This window comes from Penicillium soppii, assembly GCF_028829465.1.
Source record: "Penicillium soppii strain IBT 18220 chromosome Unknown utg000004l, whole genome shotgun sequence".
NCBI lineage: Eukaryota > Fungi > Ascomycota > Eurotiomycetes > Eurotiales > Aspergillaceae > Penicillium > Penicillium soppii.
In genome coordinates, this window is record NW_026643234.1 from 2,987,193 (window position 1) to 3,007,467 (window position 20,275).

A 20,275-nucleotide genomic window follows, 5' to 3' on the forward strand; every position below is an offset into this window, starting at 1 on the left:
CAAGTCCTCACTTCGCCCGAGCAGGGTTCGACCTCTTCTCATTAGAGCGCTGCTTACGCTCATTGCGCTTGATGCGCTCCTTACGCTCAGTACGCGACATACCGCGGATAGAAGATCCCTGAGCATTAGCTTCCGCTTCCTTCTTCCACTTCTTCTCATCGACCTCAACAAGCCACTGGTTCTCGTCGTCCTTGTTCTTGCCCTTGTATCCCCAGCGAGGGAGCCACTCGCCGGTCGCCTCGTCGTATTGCAGCTTCTTGCGGCGCTCCTTGTCGTTGCCGGCAGCACCGGGCTTCTGGCTGAACTTGCCAATACCCTTCTTGCGCGCGAACAGCTCCCATTTCGTGGGCGCCTTCGGGGTCGGCAGGGGCTTGTGCCGAGGGAGGTGGATGTTGGGGGCGGGGAGGGTCAGGAGAACACCGTCGGACACGGAGGTTTTGATTTCGCAGGTTGTCAGGAGTTGGTTGAGAAGAACTTGCACGCCATCGCGGGCTGTCGCTTTCAGTGAGTTGTTTAGCGTCTCGTTGGGGTCAAGCTCCAGTGGGTTGGGGTCGTTGACTAGCAGGTGGCCCAGGTCGAATGTGTACGGGGTGGGCTTGGAGACGGTAATGGGACTGGGGGCGAGATGTTAGCTATTTGAGGTTTTTTTCGGGGTTTTTTGGGGGTCTTGATGTTTTTTCATCCGATATCAAATTTGGGAGAGTAAACTTACAGTCTCTCGGTCTTGGACGCAGCCGCAGCGGGCGCGGTGTTACCCATCTCGGTATCAGACATCACGATACTACAATTGTGGTAGACAGTTGATGTTCAAAGTGAATATCAAACCAAGAGAAAAAAAAGTTTGGTTATCAGTATCAAAGCCGCTTTTTTCTGCCATGACTAAGGTGGTATACCGCCTTTTTCTCTTGGGTGGGCGGAATTCGCATCAAATTATTATGAGCGAACTGACCTACTGTCTATCTACCCAATTCCCACCCACCTTTCATTCCAGTACTGGTTGTCCTATCACTGGCCGTGCCGGTGCCCCTGACAACCACAATGGCCTCCTCGTGGTGCTGGAACTGCCTCTCGAGGCTTCGACCAACGCCGCGAGCACTCCTCACTCCGCCGTCCGCAACGCCCCGGATTTCGAGCGCCCCCTTCCATTCCACCGCAGTGCAACATGCCCAACCAGCCAAGAAGAAGGGAGCTAGCTTGACTCCCATGAAGCACAGACAGTCCGCTAGCATCAAAAAGAAGAAGAAGAAGGTTGTTGAGCGTACACGTAATGCGGCCCCGGGTGAGCGCAAAGCTTTGCGGAAACGCATTGTCCTGAGCAACCCCAATGCCCTTGAAATTGAGGGCATGGTGGATATGTCCCCCGAGACTATGGTTGACTCCCGTCTCCGTGGTACTGTTCTCGGGTTGCCTGTTCCTATCATCGATCAATTGAGAACTGTGCAAGCGTTCCAGCCTAAGCAGGGTTGGTCGATCTTCCGTCGCCCTGGAACCGTTCTCCGCCGTGATACTATTGAGATGGCTCGTTTGTTTGAGCAGATCTCTGGGGACGGCGAAAATGCTCAGAAGGGCAAGGTCGTCAAGAAGATCATCACTGGTGTCAAGGGCTCTGGCAAGACGGTGCATTTGCTCCAGGCTATGACTATGGGCTTCTTGAAGAAGTGGGCTGTGATTACCATTCCCGATGGTAAGTACTGCGCAACGCATATTCATATTTTCAACAACGGACCAGCTACTAACCCATCAATTGTATAGCCCGCGATCTCGTGTCCGGTGATACCGCCTATACCGCAATTAAAGGAACCGAACCCGTCCAATACCTCCAGCCTGGTGCGGTCTCCACTCTGTTGACTCGCACTGTCGAGGCCAACCGGGAGCTCTTGGCCAACCTCAAGGTCTCCCAAAAGCACCCTGCTTTGAAGTGGCTGCAACCTGGCTTGACCCTCGAGGGCCTTGCCAAGCTTGGTTTCACCGACCCTGCCATTTCTTGGCCAGTCTTCCAGGCTCTCTGGACTGAACTCACCGCCACCACTCCTGCCGCAGGACTTGAGAAGGACTTCAAGCCTCGTCCTCCCATGCTCGTTACAGTTGACGGCCTGGCTCATTGGATGGTCGAGACTGCCTACCGCAACGCCGACTACAAGCACATTCATGCCCACGACCTCATCTTCGTCAAGCACTTCCTGTCATTGCTGAAGGACGGCGATTCTCTGAAGAACGGCGGTCTCCTCCTATACGCCACCTCATCCTCGAACAACCCCAACCCCAAGGCCCTCACTATTGCCCTGGACCGTCTGAACGCCCGCCAGGCCGGCATCAGCGCATCCTCGTCAGAATACCCCAACCCCCCAGCCTACAGTGGCGTCGACGAGCGCGTGATGGACCTGCTCAAGCCCAATGAGACGGCAGCCAGTCCCGTCGAGTTGCAGACTCTGGGTGGCCTGACCCGCGACGAAGCCCGTGGCTTCTTCGAGTACTTCGCCCGCAGCGGTATTCTGCGCGAGGTCATCAATGACCAGTGGGTCAGTGACCGGTGGACCCTGTCTGGTGGTGGTATCATTGGCGAGCTGGAGAAGCTTGGCCGTCGTATTCGCTCTGCATCTGCCTAAGTTTAAGGCTATCTTGCATTTCTTTCTCTTGTTTTATCCCCGGCTTTCAAATTTGTTCTTTGGGTTCTATACTGTATATCGGATGCTGAGGGTTTCCTTGTGTGTTATTCACCCATGTACTTTACAAATCTCACTTGGTCTGCTTGTGTCTGTATGCATATAATGGATTTATTTTGGAAAAGTTACCCATTCAACCTTCAATTCTTTCTCGTGCGATACAGTTCATACTAAGATGATCGGTTTCGCTTATCCTGTTCATTTGGTGAGGTTCTTATTTCTATTGACCTTCAATTTTAGTTCATAAAGAACCCGACCCTGATTCAACAGCTCAAGCATCCAATTCCTTAGGTTTGACAGCACGCACCAAATCAGGATAATCAAACTTAGCAATCGAGTTCAAGAACTGCGAGTTAGCAGGATGCGCCTCCTTGGTTTCTCCCCGGAACAAGAAATTCATCGGGAACCCAACATCAAACTCATAAGCGCCCTCAATCTCCTTAACATCCTCATCCGACAACTCAAGCCCAAGAGCCTGAATATTACTCTCCAGATGCTCAACCTTGCGCCCACCAATAATAGGCGACACATAAGGCGCCTTGCGCAGCACATAAGCGAGCGCAACGCTCGTAATCACAGTCCCGTGTCGCTGCGCAACACTCTCAAGAACCTTCGACACAGCAATATCCCGCTTCGTGGCTGCTGTCCCGCGCCCGGGATTATTTCCAGACTGCGAAATCTCCTCCCACTGCGTACTACTCTTGAAGTTGCCGCCGCCGAGCGATGCCCACGGCGCGAGACCCATGCCTTCGGATGCAGCCATTGGGATGATGTCGCGCTCGAAGTCGCGCTCCGCGGCGTTCCATTTGCCCTGGTAGACGGAGAATGGGCGGAGACCGTGATCACGCGCATCTGGGGTTGTTAGTGGGTCTTTTATTGAGTCTTTATGGGGTCTCTGGGAGAGAGAAGGCTTACATTGATTCGCTTTCGTCACGACCCAGGCGGGTGTGTCGCTGATGCCTAGGTAGAGGACTTTGCCCGAGAGGACGAGCTGGTTCAGGGAGGTCATTACCTCTTCGATAGAAGTGCTGAAGTCCCACCAGTGGACGTAGAGCTGGGTCAATCTGTTAGTTGTAAAGAGCTATACAACGTTGCCTATTGTCCCATAGCAGATAGGTCGATTGGGACATACCAGATCGATGTAATCGGTCCGCAACTTCTTCAGACTGGCCTCAAGAGACAGCTTTAAGCTTTTGGCATTGTTGCCGACGAAGTTCGCTTGGATCTCAGACGGGACGTTGCTCCGGTAGCCGGTGGTATACTTCGTAGCGAGGACGATCTGGTCGCGCACGCCACGGGCTTCCATCCATTCACCGAGGTATTTCTCCGAGTCTCCGTATTGATAGTTGTTGGCTCTTCGCTTTGTTAGTGGGGTTCTGTAACAAGATTCAGCAACAATTGCTATACTTACGTGTCGATGAAGTTGCCTCCGTTGTCGTAGTATGTATCTAGTATCTTGAAAGACGTTTCCTTAGAACATTCACCGAGTCTTGCTTTCCTGTTTTACCCTTTAGTTATGTTCAAAGCAGTGGACTTCTACACGTACCAGCCTTCACCAAAGTTCATGGCGCCTAGGCATAGTGGGCTAACCCTAACGGCGGCAGTGGGAGCGAGCTGACGGTAGCGGCCGAGGTGAGACTTGGGGACATTGGCTGGGGCAAACATTTTGAGATCAGAGTATAATATGTTTTGAGGAAGAATGTACAATGTTTACAATATTGCAGAAATTGATGCTTTTATACACCACTCGTCAGGTCATATGCGGGGTTAATTGTGAATTATTAATCTGCAACTCCTACTCAGATGGACTTTACAATTAAATCCTAAGTCCGATCATAGTCATTATATAGCTCGAGGAAATTCATTGGCTGCGTGTTTCAGCTATGTGTCCCTAAACGAAGGATTTCTCTTGCCAATGCTCTTGAAGATGGCTCAAACATCAACACCTTTCCAATAGTCTGCCCTAGTTACTTGAGATCCTCTGTGAAGGTGCCAAGGGTCAAATGTAACTGTTCCCTTCTGATTGATACTGGAAGGTGCCTTACTATAGGCTGTTGTATTGTAAAAATTCCCCTACAATAGTTAATATTCTCTTTTTATATCTCATTTTATGTCTCTATATTCCCTTTCTACTGAAGCTAAACCAATTCCTCTCTATAACATGCCTCTATTCATTAATCTTGACCCCTATAAACCTTTCCAAAACAAGGCACAACCCTGCGGGGAAAAAACGCGTATTTGAGCCTTGGCCGCTATACACCTTCGCAGATCCTCTTTGGTGAAATAGAGCTTGTCCGAATGATTGAAGTAACATTCCTCTAGCCATTCCTGCAGGTCACATACATCTTCTGTGGTTCTGGCGTCGCTTAATTTCATCTCAATCCACCTCTGGTGCTACCTTTCGGGTAGTTTATGACTTGTCGCATTGATCCGACGAGGATCGGAGGTGTTAGCATAAAGTATCAGAAGGTAGTTGGCCAATAAATATTTATAAGAGCTATTATACTATGTCTGTTAATGAACTATATAATTTTAACCTCGAATTGTACCACCTGCTATATATCCTATACTCTATAAGTTAGCACAATAGTTAATAGGATCCTAGAATACAACCTTGGGTGCTCAAATAGGTAGAGGCGTATATAGCGTTGAAGGAACTTCATTGTGTAGGATTGATCCCCTATTTTAGTTAGCTAGTTCAATCAAGCTTATAGATTAACTCATCTGCAATGTATAATCCAAAAAGTCTAGAAACAGCCAGTACTCACCTCCAGGGCCCGCTACGCTCTGTAAACACGACGCCAAGGCAGGTGGATAGAAGAACTCATGGACAGCGTACGGAGTATAGTGGCATGATATGTGAATGAATATTTAGAGGATTTGCCACATCTTTAACCCAATGCTTGCCATTTCTCTCTGTGCACGGGTGCTATCAACCAGTCACCTAACTAGCATCCTTTAGAACGATGTCACCGTCACCACCATCGTTACCTTCATTGCTACCATCACCAACAGTTCTGGCTGCCCGCGTAGTCCATGGCACTTCTTCTGGTTCGTTATAATTTTGCTTAATTTGAAACTCAGGGTGATTCGCATTAATCGAAGCCACCAACTCTGTAAGTTTCTCATTCCTGCCCCCTTTGGCCATACGATCGCGTCTGCTTTGCAAAGGTTTGTTACGGGCAATATACTGAGCGGCCTTCGGACGAAAAGTCGGGTCTTTGGATGGGTTATAATCGCCCGTATCATCACCGTCATCATCTCCGTAACCTGGTGCATCAGCCGCTGCATCAGCCGCTGCATCACCGCCAACACCACCAGCACTACCAGCACCAGATCCACCAGCTTGTCCATGTTTAGCTGCAGCCCAATCTGCCCGCGCTTTTGCCTGGTCGGCAGCCTTACGCTCGGCAACCCTCCGGCGGCCCGCATCGGCCTTGCTGCCAGGACCAGTCGCTGTGCACTGGTCGCAGTTGCAACCCTTTCCAAGCAGCCGCATAGCGTGGTGCGGGGCTTGGCCTGGGTACATAGCAGGGAAATATCTATGCTGGTACGGGATGCGAATCTCTGTGTTGGCCGCGATGTCCTGAGTTGCGAAGACAACGACGCGGTTTTGCACCGTGGTGTCATACCCCCAGCTTGCATTCTCGCTTTTACGACAGGCATGGTTGAACATGCTTAGTCCGGGGAAGAGGTAGAGATCTGTGATAGATGGCTTGGTGAAATCGAAAGCGTGAACCAGAGTTCTCGTCTCATCTTGTCTTTGTTGGCTTGGCAGTTCTTTTATACCATCGTGTTCTGTGAACGTATTCTTGTTGCCTCGCCGATCTGGATTCCAAGGTACAGCGTTGATCAGTAGTTTCCGCAGCACGAGCTGAAGGGTCCAAGTGTCGAATGAGAAATCTCGGAAAATGTCCACTCCAAGGGCTTGGAGGATATCAAAGGGCACGCGGATATTGCCAGACATGGTAAATGGGAACCAGCTTCCATGCCAGGGCTCGCCGGCATCGGTTCCGCTTTGGAGAATGAGTAACTCATTGATCTCATGGGGCATAAGGTTGGGATCAGCTTGACGGCGATGAAGCGTGAGTTCCATCACGCTCTTGAACAGTAGACCCAGAAATGTTCCCTGCTCTTCATGGTGTGCGGTGTAATAGTCCTTGCCTCCCCAATATTTGATGTTGGCTCGCATGCTGTCTTGTAGCCAGCCCCATTCAATGTCTTTGAACTCTTCGAACGCATATAATTCAGTAGCAATCTCCTTGCATCGTCGAGAGGTGCCAGGTAGCTTTGTGTGATTATCATGACAGAACAGCGGTGCAAGCATGTCGTTGCGTATGCCCGTAGTTTCTGCGTGTACCATGCTTAAACACCAGCAGTTTAAAGGATGGTTTGCTCCGTTTGGATTCGGCACAAGGCCTCGTATGTAACCCCAATTATCCTGGATATGTTTAACATTGGCTCGAGCTATCGGCGCTTTACAATTCTCACATCGTGGGTCGTTGGAGGGCAGATTTGTCATATCTCCATCCAGTATGTTGGGGTGGAGATGTCCACGGATGACAGGCTCTTCGTAATGGAACAGAGTGCCTGCGGGGATAGCCGCCCTAGCAAAGACCCCCAAGCCATTGGGGCTTCCATCCTTTGCAAAAACTGGTCTCACCTCGCACAAATGGGCAGGCATTTTTGCATCTGTACTCGAGGTAAAAACGTTTGCATTCACCAAGTCGACGAATCGACCGGCTTGGCGGTTCACGTCTGTTTGTTGATACGGATATCGCACTGCACCTGAAATGCATCCTTGCATCCATTCATGCCCATAAAGGGTTGGGTGAGTCGCTGAGGGGTTGATTTTTCGATGCTTCATTGTTGTTAAGACAATCTCTACCGCCTGACTCCGTTTCTTCGGAATCTCCATATCGCGGAATTGCAGGTTCCTTCTCTCGTGTTGCTCCAAAAGAAGTTCAAAATCATCCCAACAGTTCATTGCTGCCAGACACAGACTGATGATGTTAGTGTTGGCATTGAGTACCGTTGGAATGAAGTAGTTGATGCCGTTGGCCTTTCTCATTCGAGTCACCTCTGGTGTAGTCGCGACCCTTTGAATTCTGCATCCTGCCATCATGTGCATTTGGATAGCATCCCAGACCCTGGTATAAAAGCCGGGCCGCTTGTTTCGTTGAGTGGCCGTTGTCAAAACTTCGCAGAGGAGGTCAGAGCGATAGGCGTCTCCAATGGCTAAGTCGAAAAAGCCTTGTTGATAATAACAGTACGCACGGCTTGTCCAGTAGGTGGGGTTGTACGGATTCAGATAAATGGCCGAGGTATACATGTCAAGAGCCGTCAACTGGGTATTCGTCGCGGGTGAGAGTATCGGCGCTGTACGAGAGATGCCCCATCGGGACAGGTCGCTTTGTCTCACAACCCCGACAAGCTCATCAACTTCATACCGCCAGAGACGTTCTTGGAGATCTTGCTTTTTTCCAGTCGTAGTAAGACCTCTTACTTCCAGTTCGTTTCTCAGCAATGCAACCGTCCATTGCGTCTCGTCTTGGACGTTGCGGCCATTCACAAAGACGTTTTCCCGCATCGAATCCAAGCCCTGTATACCGTTGTAGACCTGATCCAGGCCCTCCTTGGCATAATTGGCTTGTGCATCCTCGCGCGATACAGGAATAAATGGATGGCTCATCAGGTGCTCGTAGACATTGTGAGCTAACACATGCAGGTCTGCATCGCGCTGCTCGTCGGCTGCACGTTCATAAGGTCGGTTCCGGTGATTCTGCCAGGCAGCCCTCAGATGATTATCAGGCTCTGCCCAGAATCTACGGGCCAGAAAGGCGTTGTCTTCGGTTAGGGGCTCGCCGAACTTGATCTCGGTGAAAAGGGATGGCCGTGGTGGAAGTTTGGATGGCAAGAGAATAGAATGACCGGGAAACTGGGCGTAAATTGCTTCGGCTGTCCCGGCTGGCACCTTTGCTTTAGCCATGATTTCAGAAATCGATATAGAAGAAGGTTGTCTTGTGTATAGTACCAGGCGATCAAAAAAAGGTTGGACGACAATCGGTGAACTTGAGATTGATCCAGTCTATCTAGAAGTATTTGATTTGTCTCATCACATATATGCTGAAAGAATCTAAGATTTGAAAGAATCTCGAATAGACAAAGAAAGGGGATATCGTTCCATGTTCTTTAAAATTTGTGTACATAGAGAATGACCGAAATCAACAAAGGAAGCCCTACTAGTGATTCGAAATGCTCGAATGCTCGAGTATACAGTCAGATGAAATAGAACCGAGGATGTGAGCATATGTAGATATAAAAGAGCGATATCAATTATATATATGTACGATTATATAGGTCACAAGTATGTATGTAGACTTAAGTAGTCCTCATGACCTAAGTAAACATGCGGCAGACACTTACCTTGTATACTCTTTGGGGGCCGGCCCCAGTCTATCCGCCTTGACACAGAATCCTTCAAAGCTCTTTCACTTTCACTTCTAAAGATATTTCTTGTCTTTGTGGATTTGTTTTGCTTACGATGTATGGGGATTCAAATCGTCCCCATCATTCATCACAACCAGAATGGAGGCTCGGTCAACCATCGCAACAGCCAGGACCACCGCCACCACCTCCACCACCACCACCACCACCACCTCCTCCACCACGTCTGCAAGCTTCATACACACCAGCCATTTATGGACCGATCTCACCGGGTCCGAATTCGAGGGTATCGCCAAATGTCGCGGATACAACCACGTGGGGAGTGCGGTTCAACCAAAATCAAGGCCCCCCGTTGCCGGTAAGGCTGACAGTTCAGGCGTCAAATACGGGAAAACTGACAGTCGCATAGCCTCGACCTTCAACTACCAGTGAGCAATCATACAACTACGCGCAACCGCAGCAAAACCTATCTCATGCAAACCATCCCTTCATTCCACCCTCCGAACCTCACCCGCCTCCACCTGCATATACACAAATAAACGCTGTGCCGCCGCCGCCCCCCAAGATCCCTCAACATGCGCCAACACCACACTATGGCCAGGCGGCGCAACCTCCATTGCTCGCGCAGGGCGTAGGGCCAGCTGCGATGACAGGGTCTTACCCGTTCCGGCCTCCGCTCAACACAAACGCATCCTCCACGGGCGCATCGGCTCTGGGCGTAGGAACACCGTCAGATTGGGAGCATCTTGGTCCCACCCCGGGAGATTTCGACGATGCAGCTTGGTTCCCGCCTCGGAGGACGCCCTCTCCGCGACAGGACTCTGCCCAACTGTCTTCAGCGCCCAGCGGTATGCCTAGTGTGCCCGTGACAAACCCATCTGACATGCACTATCGCCCAAGAACAGATACAACCGAAACATTTTCCAGCACCATTTCTGGGGTGACGCAGATAGGACAAAATAGCGCTGGGTCACCGGTTAGTCCATGCACCTCACAGGGAATGCCAACCCCGCCTCCGTTGGTTCGCATGGACAGCACCAACCCTGCTATATCTATGGTCGGGCGCTCGGACACTATCGATAATGTGATCGATGCATGGGTTCAACCAATATCGCCTGCACCGAAACCAGTCCAGCACGAGCGTCAGGGCTCAACGGGTGAGTCGCAGAATCCCGGGCCATTTACCCAAACCAGCCCGATTGAGCGTTCAGAGTCGGTGCACGTCAACTCGTCGCCTGCCGAGCATCTGCGATCGAACTCCAGTGTCTCTGCACGGGTCATTGGAAGGTCGGAAAGTGCCGCTCCGCCGAAAAATCCTGATCCCTTTGAGGATTTGGATCCCTGGTCCAAGTCATCTTTAGAGCGCTTTGTCGCCATGCTACGCAAGGAGGCAGTGGCCGACTTGGACGAGGAACGGTACAAGATCTTCACTGCGTTTATGGCTAAGGAGATGAAGCTTCGGGAGATTCTTTATGGCATTGAGCATGAACCGGAGATCGCTCAGGCGCCTCCGCGAGCTCCTGACTCTGTTGTTCAGTTAGCACCAATTCCTAACCAGTCCAAAGCACCTATCGAGTCGGGACTTATACCAGTCTCATCAGAAGATAACCCGCTCCTCTCGGCGACAACTACAACAACAGAATATGAAGATGATGATGTTACCAGTGAGTACAGTTCAGGTGGTCGCCCCATTTTCGCCGGGCGACGGAACTCGCAGTATACTCCCACTTTGTCCACGCTTCCTTCGGGACCAGAGCGAACATCTAGTCTGTCAAGAGTTTCATCGTTTCCCATATCTGCAGATCCGCAGAAGCAGATCCTAGAGCCTCTGACCACAAACCCTCCAAGGCCCATATACACTCCATTCCAGTACACAGAGGGCCCCCAGCGAGGCTCGGATAATCTCACATTTGACCGTCCAGCCTACCAAGCGTATTCCGATCTGCGGCAGGCTGCTGTCAACGGGCGAGTTATGTCGAACGGGCCAATACCCGCAACTCGATCGACATCTAACCCTGCAATCGTCTCTCCAACTTTGAATGAACAGGATGAGACTTTCCTCGGTCTCATTCGCCACAAAAGTGTCGCTTACACTACGCCTCCTGAACGAAATGCTACGCCGCAAGCATTACTGCCAGAAGCTTTTCAGAAAGGCCGGCCTATTAGTCTTGTGGAGGATCTACGTACTATGGTTTGGAAACCTCTGGACAACCAGTCTGAAAGCCCTTGGCACATCACCACTCGGGGAGGTCTTGAAAAGTTCCCTGATGATTTCTCGTATATTCGACAGGCTGCAGATCGGTGGGAAGCAAAAGCGTCTGTCCGACGGAAAAAGCTGGACCAAGAACGTAAGCTTCGTCAAGAAGAATCCGAGGAACACATCGATGATCTTTTCAATGAAAAATCAATCGGATACGCGGATATCAACACCTTGGAGGAAGAGTTTCGACAAACCGAAGCTCGAGTTCAACTGGAGGAGGAACGGCAAGAAGTGGAGGATTTCATCAAGCAGGTCTTCAACCCTTTAGACGAACACTTGAAAGAGGAGATTTCGTCACTTCGCAAGTCCTACGATGCAGCTCTCAACCAACTTGACCGCGACCAAAAAAGTCAGAAAAGCCAAGGCCCCACCACAGAGCGATTCAGCCCATCGGTGACCATGAAAATGGTCAACGAAATCCATAGTAAGCTTGAGATGCGGTTCCAGAAACGTCTCGAGATCGCACTCGACTGTGAGCGGCGCCGCAAGAAAGCCGAGCGACGCCCTCTCGTATTCATGGGCGATATGCCCGGTCTCCGAAAGCTAGACGGAGAATTCGACCAGATGGAACGGCGCAACATTCTAGAAGCATGCAAAGACCGTGACGATCGCGCAAACCGTCTCATGGACTCCTTCGACGATGCAATCTTGCACGGGCTAGGTATGAACCAGAGCCTCCTAGACGAGCTTGCGTTGAAAGCAACGCGGTTAGACCCAGCCGCGCTGCGCGCCTCAGGCCTGCCAGATTCTGAAATCGAGCAGATTCTCAAGTCCGCAGCGACTTTCGCGGCAACACTCCTAGCCGACTCGGAGGCGATTCTTCGCAGTGCCGGGGTTGCGGACATGGCCCTCAACGACGCAGACTACGGGGTCTCCGTCGCCGAGGCGAGGTATGCGACTTCGGACCCGGAAATTTTCCGTCGGCTGGCTGAAGAGAAGAAGAAAGAGGACGAGAAGATGCAAAGTGAGCTAGACTCGAAGTTGCAGAGTATTCAGAGAGGACCTGTGCAGATCAAGACGTCGATTGAGAAACTGCTTCTGGCTTTGAAGAATAGCCCTCCGGGCGAGGCTCGGCGTTCTCCGGTTCAGCGCTCTGCCTCGCTCAGTCCTCCTGCCAATGTGCCTCTGCCTCTGAGTCTTCGCCCTTCAACTACCGCTCCGGGACCGACGAGTCCTCCGCCCTTGAGTCCTCATTCTGACGACGAGTTTGAGCACAAAGAGAGGCTCCGGAGGGCATTGGAGGAAGCTAAGAAACGCAATGCTGCTAGGAATCATTAATTTTTGTCTCCTATCGTTGGAAGCGGGCAGAACGGTGGATTCCATGATGCGACGAATTTTCTTCAAGTTTGACAGACCCTTTCTGTCATTTCTATTTATCTTTAGCTTTGTTTTGTGATTTCCATAGTTGATACCCACATTGTGCAGTTGTACTAGTTGAATGAAGACTAGGCGAGAATGGCAATATTTTGCACACACAGCTATAATTCTCCCTAGTTCTTCCTATGATCTATGTAAGGTCTATTTAGTTAGTCAAAACAATGTGTCTGTCTACATGTACTTTAAATCCCTCAAGAAACCAGGCTAAATCCGAGCTCGAAACAAAAAAATGTGCCGGAGTATTTATCCTGTTACACACAAATTCCCTGAAAATTTCAGACACCGTAAGCCTCTTACTGTGTTTATCACACCACCCTTCAATCCCTCTGCTCTTCCAAATCTCTCCCATCTTTGCGAGAAACCGGTGTTTTCCGAATCGCCCATCGAATCGCGCCACAGTGGCTGCGTCATCGGGGCCAAAATAAGTCAAGTGATTGAACATTCATGCAGGACGAAAAATAAATAACGCACGGACAATATCTTTAACCCATCGCAAAGCCCAAAGTAGAAGTTGGAATTTACCCTGTCAAGGTGAAAGTGAAACCACAGACCAGAGCAGAGCCCAATTTCAGGCGCCCGGGATGGCGATTGGCAGACGACAGCCAAGCCCTCGAACTAAACTAGACGCCAAAAGCTGCCGATCAACGTTGCGCAGTCAAAACTGTCTGCCCTAGAACTGTTCCAGGTGCTTGGGCCGCATTAATTTGCAGGGATGGCAGCATAACCCTCAACTCCAATACCCAATCTGGCAGGTTCATTGTGCCGCACTGTCTCCTGCGCGCTGAGCTGTCTCCTGCGCGCAAGTCCGCATTCGCTGTCTGGCGAAACAATATCGATCGACTCCCCGCAGCCGAAGGAACATTCTGCGCACGCAGGACTGGTCCACCGGGCTGGTCTTCTCACTCGGTTTTCTCTGGATCCAATCGTGACTCTCAGCGCTATATGCAAGGTGGGTCTCTGTTGTCATTGACCTTGATGGAACATTGATGCGGCGACACTAACGATGATGCGGCGACAAACATGTTGCGGCTGGACTTGATTTCCGTCGGCTGGGCGACCCTTGGGAGATTGAGATACGCGGGATACGCTGAACGTTTTGGTCAGTTTACCCCTGCTCGTATGCAACGATATGTCACATTCAACCACGTTGGCCACGTTTTTTACCAAAGGTTCTTAGTGTGTTTCAATTTTCTTTGATGGATGTTGCGTGGTCCAGCTGCGGCTCCGGGCAAAAAAGAGCCTTTGGGTTCCCCGACCTATCCGGAGATTGATGGTATCCTAGCAATTCTCCACCACGCAAAATGCTAGGGTACAATTGTGACCAACGAAGAAGGTCTTGTTCCATTGGTGGATCCAAGTGATATCGTTCTGGAGCTCCGAAAGAATTCCCATTTTCTATTTCGGTTGGGCGACGATCGTGGTGTTGTGTCTCCAGATATTGACACCCTTTCTGGAAGGTGCAGCAGTTCCCTGTCCTGTTATCTGCCCGGGATTTTCTCCTCCGTCAATTCCGTCTGGCCAACATCGTCTACTGTGCAAGTTCTGCATTGGCCAATAGTAGAACCCATACGACATTCGGGGATCAACAAACATACCGACTTAAACTTTATGTCGACTCTCTATTACATCGTACATTCTTTGACGGTTGCATGTATGCTTCTTAGCACTGTTTCAGCGCTTTTGGAAAACCTATCTGCGTTAGACTCTCAAATCGTATCCCCTGCCCCGGGGCCGACCTGTGCCCGGGAGTCTCAGCCACCAGACCCCAGATCTTTCCCATAAGATCATATTCCCTAGTGAGTGTCTGTGCGCTGCACGATGCTGATCAATGAGGTTATCAGGCATAATTAAATGGTGCGGCCTTGTTAAGACATCATATCCCTTCTCCTGCGGCATACCCCCAATCGAGCACCCTCTTCGCCACTTACCGATGTTTCGCACTAAGCGCCATTGGAGACAAAGGGAGAGTTATTTTTTTGATTAAAAAAAGTACCCCAAAACATGGTGATGCACATGTGAATCATATCGAATTTTCCGCAGTGAAAGCGAAAGATATGCGAGAAAAAAAGCGCGAAGTCACTAATTATTTAAAGCGGGCGCCAGGGAAGCCCGATCCATGGTTCAGTGTACCCGCTTTCGTCCATGGGTCGGAAGAACTCTGTGTACTGACAGGAACATCCCCTCTTATTGAAGGCCTTCTTCTTTCTTTTTCGCCATGTCCGCTCCTACACGCCAATTCCACAGACTCTCCATCGGTCGAAATATGCCTGATTCGACGGCCCTGCCTGCCCGCGGGCAGCCCCATCATTCCCACGACAGCGAGGGTGAGGATGGCTCGTCGGTGGAGAGCTCCAGCGAGGAAGGGGAGGAGGGGGGGAAGAGAAAAGCAGTGACGAAGGCGAGTCGGAAGAATCGACTGGCGTATCCGTCCTCGCTCCCTCCGGTATCACCTACGATCTGAGCCAACTGGACTCTGAATCTGAAGCCAGGGCTTTCGTGGGCTTGACGGGCAGCTTTGACGTAGTCAACTGTCGTTCCACCTCCGCCGGGTATGTCTTCCAGCTACATGATCGGCCACAGGTCCACATTGGCTCGGACTCGGCGACTTGTACCTGCTCGGGCTTCCAGGGTCATCCAGAGGGGGCGTGTCAGCACATTTTTGTGAGTACGCTCTGGGCTAGGCATGAGGTGAAAAACTAGATCTCATGCCTGGGCTTCATGTCTGGAAAACTAGAGAGCCAAAAACGCTGATACTAGCCCCTGAATAGTGGCTCGTCGACCAACTGCACAGCTGCTTTATCCAAGATCCTCAGTCGAGGGAAGTGTCATTGGCTCCGGACGGACGCCCGGAACGCCTTCCACCCATAGAGGAGCTCTTGAAAGGCAGGCTGGAGGCCGTTGCCACGCAGCTTAAGTGGCAGTACTTACGGGACGAGGGCGATGACACAGGCACAGGAATGACGCGCACCGAAAAGGTCCGAGACATCCTCTCTGCGTTCGACCAGAAAACCCTTCCTGAAGACTTCCGGCGAGACTTGAATGAAACGACCCAGCAAGCGCGCACCGCAGAGCAGTGCGTTGTACAGGGAGACTTGAAGGCTACAATGTTCCGGCTGGCAGTGCACGATGATGGAGTTTTCAACAGTCTGTGCAAGGCAATGCCAGCAGGTGCGTGTGCGGCCATTTACTTCGACAAAGTCCAAGACCAGTCCCGTCGACTCTTAGCCGACTTCGACCGCTACTGCACCATGCCTGAGCCACATGCCGACCCTACGAGCTCAGGTGGTCTCATGGGAGTTGACGAGGTCGTGCTACAACTCCAGCATTCAGTGGCCCGCATCGCAGCCAACATTGCAGCCCGCAGTCCCCACGGCAGCGAGGGCGCCGCCGAAGCCCTCGTGTCTCTACTGGAGTCTGTAGTGGCTCGTAACAACGATCCCCTCGAACAAAACCGCTTCCGTGACTCCTTCAATGGCGAAGACGAAGACCAGCGCAATCTGTATCATTTGCTTATAGGGTCCGTCGAAACAGACTCCGAAACAGACGCGCGGCACTTTGTTCTTCGCGCGCTTGATTCTCTGCCGCCGGTGGATCTTTATCAATTCGTTAAACGGCTGAGCGACATCCTTCGCAAGATCGAAGTCAACCGTGCCCCCAAACAATATCTTCTTCATCTTGGCTCCTTGATACGCACTGCTGAGTCTGCTGGAGTGATGGGATCGGGACAGAAACGACCCGCGGCTGGGAATGGGGGCTCCGGGGGTTATTCGAAACGCACCCGTTGAGTTCTACGGGATACCGAGGATATTCTTCATACGTTTGCTTTTTATTGTTCTGGGAGGTTATCGTGTTTATGTTCATCCATTGCAATACCCCCTGCATTTTATGACTTCATGTTCCAGCGAAGAACGTCAGTTCTTTTTTTGCATATCATGTCAACTACGTGTTTCGATGTCCATACATATGATTATGAGAGCTGTTATTTAGCTGTGTTTTCACTGTGTTCTCATCAGGTCCCCATCTCACAAAATTCAAGCTATCATGACGTGAACTGTCTGTCCCACCATGGATACTCAGAATAGCCACCAAAAACCATAACCTGGACCGTCAAGTCCACGGAAGCAGCAGTAGTACCAAGACTCACAATTGATACCAAAACTCGGGAACAAGGCTCCAAGGTCGAAAATATCAATCCTACCGTATGACCACGTTGAAGGCAAATACCATTCCCATGAAAAAGGGTCATCACATGAAATCCCAGTGCTATGGTCTGGGAATCCGGATCCACGGTACAGGCTGAGACCATGGACATGTCAGCACTTCCAAGGGGTAACTTAGTCCGATTCGAGTCAAAATTCCATGGGACATCCCTCGGTAGAGAGTGGGTCACCCACACATACCAAAAATCTAAAATGGGGCTCGGAAGATTGTGCCTACCAGTACGAAGTAGCTATCTAGCTAGGTAATGGTAACCTCGGGACCAAGTAATACGTAATCAAACATATAGGCTTATCGGCTTGGTATATAATACATAATAAAACGAAATGGACTCATCGATCATTGGTTCCATAACTCAGTTGGTTAGAGTGTGGTGCTAATAACGCCAAAGTCGAGGGTTCGACCCCCTCTGGAACCACTTCCTTTTTGGGGTTTTTTTGTCCTTCCTTCTTATAAGGATGGTTACTGGCTCTACGGAGTACACATAGAGTACGGAGTACATTGTCAGATATCGGAGATGCTAGCTATCTTTTTTTAAATGCCGCGGAGCTGTAAGGTTCGTCATTAAGTTCAAAAGTACTTACTATATAACACTGTTGTACTCCGTACTTATTCTTATTCAGACTTGTAGGTTATAAATAGTTCTGCATGGTCTCACTCACTATTATACAACGTATACTTTACGAGTGCGCTATCTAAGAACCAAGTCCCGGGGTCTTGGTATTTGGGTCATGATAAAGCCAAATTCTACATCAAATAATTGGGTTCCATTCCTCAGTTGGTTAGAGTCAAAGTTGAGATTGACCCTCTAGAGCCCCTTTTTTGGTATTCTTGATAGGCCTTGAAGAGCGATTGCTTTATAAATATAAATTTTCAAACCCTTCCATACAGTTGGGTTCCATAACTCAGTTGGTTAGAGTGTGGTGCTAATAACGCCAAAGTCGAGGGTTCGACCCCCTCTGGAACCACTTTCTTTTTTGGTTTTTTCTTTTGTACTCTCTTCTATAACCAAAGATGTTTACTGGATCTATGGAGCACACGGAATACATTCATCGGATCTCGGAGATGCTCGGCATCTTATTTTTAAATGCCGCGGATATTAACTTCAATAGTACTTACTATACAATACTATTGTACTTATTTAGTTAGGTTTTTAGGTTATATAGCTCTGTATCGATCACAATATACCACTATACAACCTAGGTATACAAGTGCGTTGCACATTCAGTGCCAAGAATGAGACTACCACCCCTACGGAGTATGTACATATGAGACAAATCCAAAACTCACACTCAAACAGGGGCGAAAGTGGACAAGCCACGTTTTCGTCTAACCATTCTGCCCCATACAATTTTGATGTGCGACTAGGATAGGCCTCGGATCCAAGCCGGGTTTGGGCCGGGTTAGTCAAACCCCACTGGATCTGGGCCGTGCACACGGCAGCTTTCCTGGGTCGTCTTGGAACTAGTGTGGTTAGTGTTGGGCTAGTTGGCTTTTGGTGTGGATCGTTGTGGCAGATCTTTAAGCTGATAATGGCTTTGTGTGCTTTGCTGGTTGGTTGTTGGGGAGTGTGATTTGGAATAGGTGGCTATTGAAATTTTGGTCTTGAGAAAATTTATGTTGGGCTGCAATGCATTGTTGATGCCTTGGTTGATCACTGAGATAAGCGACGGTGGGTATAAGGTTGAATGTACAAGGACTATGTTGTTGCGAAAGTGACCAGGTCCATGGGTGCTAGACGTAAGTTGAGAAGGAAAAAACATGTGCAATGTTTGAATGTTGGTACTGCATGACTAGAAAGTCTGGCGGGATTCTGCATCTTTGCTCTTGATCATCTTCCTACATATCTGAGGTTTTCTATCAATCTTTTCATATGCCTTAACTCTCCTGCTAATTTATATTGATGGAACAGAATGAGTCTAGTGCCGGGGCCCGTAGTCTGTTAGATCTAACTTATACAAACCTGAATTCGATTGACGGGAAAATATAAACCATTAGCTCACATAGCAAATTAGCGATGAATCTCACGATTCCTTGAGTGGAAGCGTTGTACTCGGTAAACATGATTGCTTTCTCATCACCCTGTCGCCCTGTAATGGATGTTTCTTATGAACAATAATTTAGAGTTAAGTCACCTAGTGCTCAAAGGACTACATTAGGAAAGTAAATAATGTTAATTGATATATAACCTGGAACCCCTGCGTAATGATATGGTATGTCATGGGTAGCAAAGCCTGCATGTTCCTGTCGTGATAGATGTACCTCGAATAAATTGTCGAAGCAAGAGCAAACAATAACCCAATATAACACAAATGCCCATCTCTCACCTGGGCACGTAGAATCAACTCATATAACGCAATATAGCAAATCTCTTCTCTCCAATCCCAAACAAACCTGCTCCGCACATTTTTATTCTTCTTCTTGCTCAGAGAAATGTGGGAACTGACATTCCTTGAACCAGGGCTGCTCGCTAAGAGACATGCGACACCATCGTCGACCCGCTGTTTTCCTTAAAACATCACGAAGCACATCATCATTCCAATCGATCTCATCACTCACAAACTCAGAACATCTCTCAATAAAGATTCCCCACGTTTCGAAAAACTCATGCAAGGCCGGGTTGCTAGCTAGCGTCAAAACCTTGTCCCACACCGGCTCCAAGTCTTGTATACAAGAGGACCGACGCATGTCAATCAGGGAAGCCAGCAGTTCTCTCGGGTGAATCGAGGCATCTGGCTCTTCTCCCGGAGGATACTCCTGAATCATATACTGCAGGTAACAGTCGATATGGGATCGGATGAGGTTCGACATCTCCCGAAGACCAACCTGGATCGTCGCCCAACAACGATATTCCTGGTGATACCTCTCCAGGCACATAGAAAGTTCAGCGAAGTGCTCGGCTCCGAAGTCCTTCCAATCTGCTGCCCCGGGGCGCGCTTGGAGTGTGGGCGGTAGTCTGGGCTCCTCTATCTCAGGGTAAACCTGATCTGCAAGGCTGGGGTTGCAGTACGGCCATACACCTCTCCATCGTGCATGCTGTTCGATGCTCTCGATCCAGAGATTCCAGTTAGTACCTTTGTAAGCAAGAATCGGTGGCATACGTGGTTCCTCTGCTGGGATCGTCTCAGAATCGAGGGTTAGTGGGATTGTCAACATGTCTTGTTGAGTGTGACGCATTTTCGTCGTCGTCGTTTTGTTAGTATTTGTTTCTGGTGGTTTCTGACTAAGTGTTCAGGTCGAATTTTTTGTTTGAGGGTTGTCAATTGTATAATCTGTGTAGATGAGTAGAAAGTAAGATAAGTAGGAACTA

The 20,275-nt window shown here is 49.7% G+C and overlaps 7 protein-coding genes across 7 annotated transcripts; 3 read left to right on the forward strand and 4 right to left on the reverse strand.

Moving 5' to 3' along the window:
- Window positions 1-7: 7 nt before the first annotated feature.
- Window positions 8-774, reverse strand: N7529_004521 (ribosome biogenesis protein RRS1; the record flags this gene model as incomplete). The annotated part of the gene is made up of 2 exons (XM_057240048.1): window positions 8-614; window positions 713-774. The coding sequence occupies 2 exons, from the start codon at window positions 772-774 to the stop codon at window positions 8-10; spliced, it is 669 nt and encodes a 222-aa protein (XP_057099343.1).
- A 264-nt stretch (window positions 775-1,038) lies between these two features.
- Window positions 1,039-2,606, forward strand: N7529_004522 (mitochondrial 37S ribosomal protein mS29; the record flags this gene model as incomplete). The annotated part of the gene is made up of 2 exons (XM_057240049.1): window positions 1,039-1,684; window positions 1,753-2,606. 2 exons carry the CDS (start codon window positions 1,039-1,041, stop codon window positions 2,604-2,606), a joined length of 1,500 nt encoding a protein of 499 aa, XP_057099344.1.
- A 328-nt stretch (window positions 2,607-2,934) lies between these two features.
- Window positions 2,935-4,328, reverse strand: N7529_004523 (uncharacterized protein; the record flags this gene model as incomplete). The annotated part of the gene is made up of 4 exons (XM_057240050.1): window positions 2,935-3,744; window positions 3,796-4,018; window positions 4,075-4,161; window positions 4,210-4,328. The coding sequence occupies 4 exons, from the start codon at window positions 4,326-4,328 to the stop codon at window positions 2,935-2,937; spliced, it is 1,239 nt and encodes a 412-aa protein (XP_057099345.1).
- Window positions 4,329-5,607: 1,279 nt separating this feature from the next.
- On the reverse strand, window positions 5,608-8,652 carry N7529_004524 (uncharacterized protein; the record flags this gene model as incomplete). Its single annotated transcript, XM_057240051.1, has 1 exon — window positions 5,608-8,652. The coding sequence occupies one exon, from the start codon at window positions 8,650-8,652 to the stop codon at window positions 5,608-5,610; it is 3,045 nt and encodes a 1,014-aa protein (XP_057099346.1).
- Window positions 8,653-9,207: 555 nt separating this feature from the next.
- Window positions 9,208-12,648, forward strand: N7529_004525 (uncharacterized protein; the record flags this gene model as incomplete). The annotated part of the gene is made up of 2 exons (XM_057240052.1): window positions 9,208-9,468; window positions 9,520-12,648. 2 exons carry the CDS (start codon window positions 9,208-9,210, stop codon window positions 12,646-12,648), a joined length of 3,390 nt encoding a protein of 1,129 aa, XP_057099347.1.
- Window positions 12,649-15,010: 2,362 nt separating this feature from the next.
- N7529_004526 (uncharacterized protein) lies at window positions 15,011-16,532 on the forward strand (the record flags this gene model as incomplete). The annotated part of the gene is made up of 3 exons (XM_057240053.1): window positions 15,011-15,190; window positions 15,328-15,408; window positions 15,516-16,532. 3 exons carry the CDS (start codon window positions 15,011-15,013, stop codon window positions 16,530-16,532), a joined length of 1,278 nt encoding a protein of 425 aa, XP_057099348.1.
- A 2,842-nt stretch (window positions 16,533-19,374) lies between these two features.
- Window positions 19,375-20,121, reverse strand: N7529_004527 (uncharacterized protein; the record flags this gene model as incomplete). Its single annotated transcript, XM_057240054.1, has 1 exon — window positions 19,375-20,121. The coding sequence occupies one exon, from the start codon at window positions 20,119-20,121 to the stop codon at window positions 19,375-19,377; it is 747 nt and encodes a 248-aa protein (XP_057099349.1).
- Between the last annotated feature and the right edge of the window lie 154 nt (window positions 20,122-20,275).